The 5,000-nt window shown below is 48.2% G+C and overlaps 1 protein-coding gene across 1 annotated transcript in view; it reads right to left on the bottom strand.

Annotated features, from left to right (window-relative positions):
- Positions 1-5,000, bottom strand: part of LOC105895777 (tyrosine-protein kinase receptor UFO) — a 40,872-nt gene that overhangs the window by 5,376 nt on the left and 30,496 nt on the right. The window contains 2 exon segments of the mRNA XM_012822467.3: positions 2,592-2,683; positions 3,461-3,587. Coding sequence (XP_012677921.2) covers positions 2,592-2,683; positions 3,461-3,587 — 219 coding nt within the window.

Below are 5,000 nucleotides of genomic sequence, written 5' to 3'. Positions count from 1 at the left end.
GTCAGACCTCCTCAGCCTGGACACTTTGCTTGAACACTTAACACCACTGCAGGAGTGCCTTAACACGCCAGAGAAAACCAGGCAGTTTCAGCCACATCCAGCCTTTAAACAGCCCGTCTGGTTCACAGGTTATCCGCAAAAAACACGCACCCTCCTGAGTTTCCTGTAAATCAGGACTCCGCTGGAAGGGTGCCAGCTAAGAACGAAGTTAAAGATTATTAAACCTTAATGAGGATTTATTGAGGTGTGGAGGCGCTCTATGGTTTCAAAGGCACAAACAAAACCGCCGAAAAACAAGAAGGTGCAGTTTCACTTCTCACAGCACAATCAAAACATTGGTTGACTGTACATGCTTTAAAAACACATTCTGTCTCTCTCACTTACACATAAACATTTGCATACACACACACACAAATACACACACAGAGAGACACACACACACACACACACACACACACACACACACACACACACACACCCACCCACACCAGAGACACATTTTCCTCCTGATTTATTCTGATAGATGCACATTCACGGCTGCAGTGTTCTGCAGAGTATCTGCCTTAGTCAGATTCATATGCTGTCACACTGCACAATGAGCTCACATCTGGCATTTTTGTAATTCACTCCAGGAGTCCCCCCCAACAAACAGCTGTATGTGTGTGTGTGTGTGTGTGTGTGTGTGTGCGGGCATGTGTGTGTGCGTGTGCGAGTGCGTGTGGTGGGGTGTGTGTGTGTGCTCCTCAACCAACACCCAGAGGAGAGCACCCACTGCAGTCAGTCCTCAGGCATGCTCCAACACATGTTGCCGTGACATTCCCACAGGGTGACCTCCAGCCCCCCCCCCCCCCCCCCCCCCCCCCCCCCCCCCCCCCCTTCGTCTTCCTCTCCCCCCCCCCCCCCCCCCCCCCCCCCCCCCCCCCGCTGCAGACATTCTTTCCCCTGGTCCCTGTTCTCACTCACATATCTCCTCCCCAGGCTCATGCCTGTGTGGTTCTGTTGCTCCCTCTCTCTTTCTCTCTCCCTCCTTCTGTCTCCTCTCTCTCTACCGCTCGTTCTCCCCCTATTTCTCTCTCTCTCCCTCTCTCTCTCTCTCTCTCTCCCTCTCTCTCTCTCCCTCTCTCTCTCCCCCTCTCTCTCTCTCTACTCAATCCTGTCATCTCCACTGTGTTTTTCTGGCAAGTTCAGACACATCAGGGACAGGAGCACAAACAAGGCCCTGTCACGCATCGAGTCCCCACTAAGATCAGACAAGGTAGAGGCATCAACGCCATGCGCGCTAACATTTCCCTGGGCTTGTTTTTGACTGCGCGCGTGTGTGTGTGTGTGTGTGTGGGTGTGTGTGTGTGTGTGTGTGTGTGTGTGTGTGTGGCTTGTTTTTGACTGCGCGTCCACCTGAGTGTGTGCTACTGAACATGAAATGTGTCTATAACAATTTATTACTGTGCATTCCACAGTGTTCAGCTTACACAATGTTTTTATTCTATTTGATGTACTTTTCTATATTCTTTTCATTATGCTCTTTACTTTATTTGTATTATTTATTTATGTAAAGCACATTGAATTGTCTGTGTAAGAAAAGACACTACATAAATAAACTTGCTTTCTTCATTTTTTCCCCATAGACATATATGTACTATATATACTATATACTATATACATTATACAAAACTACCTACAACCTATTGAGTAGGGATTGATTGTAAAAATGTCTTTGGCTCCTTTTGATCCCTTGAAGAACCCTTTTTGACAGAACCTTTCTCCCATGAGGAACCTTGTGCTGGCAAACTGAAGGCCTTGTTTTTCCCTGAAAGTGTTTTTTCTTTTCTTGCCGATTCTCTCGGTTCTCATTTTTCAGCAGCGAGTTGGCGCAGGTGGGAAAAATACTCCAGTATCTCTTATCTGGGAAATTACACTAAGTGCCTGCTCGGGCTTGCAGAGAATAATCCAATTCTCGGCGAGGGTCAGGTTGAGGTTGCATCCCTGAGGAAAGGAGGCTATCACAAACCCCATCTGGGATTAGGTTTAGGGCGTGTTGCAGCAGTGGTTGAGGGGAAAGACCTGAGGTGTGTGTGTGTGTGTGTATGTGTGTGTGTGTGTGTGTGTGTGTGTGTGTGTGTGTGTGTGTGTGTGTGTGTGTGTGTGTGCGTGTGTGCGTGGGTTGTGTGTGTGTGTCGTGTGTGTGTGTGTGTTGTGTGCGTGCGTGTGTGCGTGTTGTGTGTGTGTGTGCGTGTTGTGTGTGTGCGTGTTGTGTGTGTGCGTGTTGTGTGTGTGTGTGTGTGTGTGTGTGCGTGTGTGTGTGTGTGTGCGTGTGTGTGCGTGGGTTGTGTGTGTGTGTCGTGTGTGTGTGTGTTGTGTGCGTGCGTGCGTGCGTGCGTGCGTGTGTGCGTGTTGTGTGTGTGTGTGCGTGTTGTGTGTGTGCGTGTTGTGTGTGTGTGTGCGTGTGTGTGGGTTGTGTGTGTGTGTCGTGCGTGTGTTGTGTGTGTGCGTGCGTGCGTGCGTGTGCGTGTTGTGTGTGTGTGTTTTTATGTGTGTGTGTGTGTGTGTGTGTGTGTTTGGGTGGTGATTGATTGAGAGAGGAGGGAACTCACGTGTGGCCTCGGTGGTCCGGCGGCTGTAGGTGCGTCGAGCGCGGTACCTCACTACCAGCTCTCCGCTCTCCATCATGGGCTCGAAGGCCTCGCTGTAAACACACACACACACACACACACACACACACACACACACACACACACACACACACACTTGGTTAAAAGGTTAGCATGCATGACATAAAACATTCTCTTATCTGAAGGTGGTGCTGGGTGGAGTTGGCCACAGTTTGCTTAGTGTGAAAGCACACAGCTGCCTCTACAGTTACTGTGCTATTGAGGCATCACTAAAGAAACAAGGTCTTTGAAGACACTCTTCAGAAAGAAAGAAAGAAAGAAAGAAAGAAAGAAAAAAAGAAAGAAAGAAAGAAAGAAAGAAAGAAGAAATATGTGGAGCATCAGTCATCACAGTCCCCATTTGGAGGTGTGGTGGAGGGTGGCATTAATCTCTGATCAATAAGGACACTTCCAAGCACAATCATATTTGTGCAGAGTAATCACTGATCAATAAGGACTCTTCCAAGCACAATCATATTTATGCAGAGTAGTCACTGATCAATCATATTTGTGCAGAGTAGTCACTGATCAATCATATTTGTGCAGAGTAATCACTAAAACTAAGGGTTGGCATCTAGAGCTGACATGAGGCCACTTCTCTCACAGTAGCTTTAGGACGGATGACTGTGCAGAGCATGAAGAGACAGGAGTCAGTGTGAACTCTGGACCGCATCTGGGCCGTATCTGGGCCGTGTCTGGGCCGCATCTGGGCTGCATCTGGGCCGTATCTGGGCTGCATCAGGCCCAGGCCCAGGTGGTCGTAATGAAGAGTGATTAAGCGGGTGGAGGGAGGTCAGGGAGAAGCTACTCACCCGAATCGAGTCTCCTTTCGTCGGAGGCGGGCCACGTAGATGGCCATCAGCACCGCCAGCGCCACGGCAACTGCTATCGCCATGACGACGTACCACCAGTGCCAGGAAAAGGCTTCTGGTGCCTGGTCTACAACCGCAGAAAAAAAGAGAGAGAGAGAAGAAGAAGAAAAGGCATAAGCACATTAACATGAAAAAAGACAAGAAAGTCAAAATCAAAGAATATCATGTGAGAGAATGGGGAAACATAGGACAAGGAGAGAGAGAGAAAGGGAGAGAGAGAGAGGAAGAGAAAGAGAGATAGAGAGAGAGAAAAAGAGAGGGGGGGTTACAGCAGTGTGAAAAATTAAAAGACATGGTCATGTGAGAGAGAGAATAAGGCAAGGGAGAGAAAATGTTACTATGGAGGGAGAGGTTACTATGGAGAAAGAGGTTACTATGAAAGAAGAGGTTACTATGGAGAAAGGGGTTACTATGGGTGAGGAACGCAGCAGCCACGTCCCATAGAAACGTCTTGGAAAAGAAGACTGAGCAGCTGCATGCGCGTGTCCACTCACTTGGACATTTCAGTGTGTGTGTGTGTGTGTGTGTGTTTGTTTTTGTTTTTGTGTTTGTGTGTATGTGTGTGTGCTTCTGCAGATGTCTTAGAGAAGTTTATTATTTATGTGTGTGTGTGTGTGTGTGTGTGTGTGTGTCTTTGTGTGTGTGTCTTTGTGTTTGTGCAGATGTCTTAGAGAGGTGTATTCTTTATGTGTATGTGTGTGTGTGTGTGTGTGCAGATGTCTTAGAGAGGTTTATGCTTGTGTGTATGTACCCTGTGTGTGTGTGTGTGCGTGTGTGTGTGTGCGTGTGTGTGTGTGTGCGTGTGTGTGTAATTGTGATTGCATACAGGCTTCTTTTTTGACAGATTATAAATGAACGTCACCGGGTCATGAGCTCATGTCAGATGACCTCACTGTGGGTATCCAGATTTACAGCTGGGTGTACCTTAGTTCACTGTCTAATCCCCCACTTCTCTCTCTCCCTCTCTCTCTCTCTCTCTCTCCTTCTCTCTTGTCCTCTCTCACTCTCTCTCTCACCCCCCCCCTCTCTCTCTCTCGCTCTCTCTCTCTCTCACCCCCGCCCCCTTCCCTCTCTCTCTGGCTCTGTCCTTCCACTTGCTCTCTGCCTGTCTACATTTCTATCTTTATTCTCTCTCTCCTTATTTCTTTTCTCTGCCTCTCTCTTTCTCCATCTCTCTCTCTCTCTCTCTCTCACACATTCAGGCTCATATTCTCTCATGCTCCTGTCCCTCAGTCACAGACAAGTCACACCTCACCACCCCTCTTTCTCTCCTTTATGCTCTCTCATCCCTTCTTCTCCCTCTCTTCTGCGTCTCTATCTACCACCCCCCGCCCTTGTTTATTCTCTTTTCCTTTCACCCCCCTTTCTCTCTCTCCTCTCTTACTCTCCCTTTTACCCCTTTTCATGTCTCTCCTCTCTTATGTTCTCTCCCATCCTCTCTTTTATATCTTTCTCTCTACCTCCCTCTCTCTCTCTCTGT

This window comes from Clupea harengus, chromosome 9, assembly GCF_900700415.2.
Source record: "Clupea harengus chromosome 9, Ch_v2.0.2, whole genome shotgun sequence".
Lineage (NCBI taxonomy): Eukaryota > Metazoa > Chordata > Actinopteri > Clupeiformes > Clupeidae > Clupea > Clupea harengus.
Note: the sequence above shows the minus strand (reverse complement) of the source record. Positions and strands in the feature narration are given on the sequence as shown.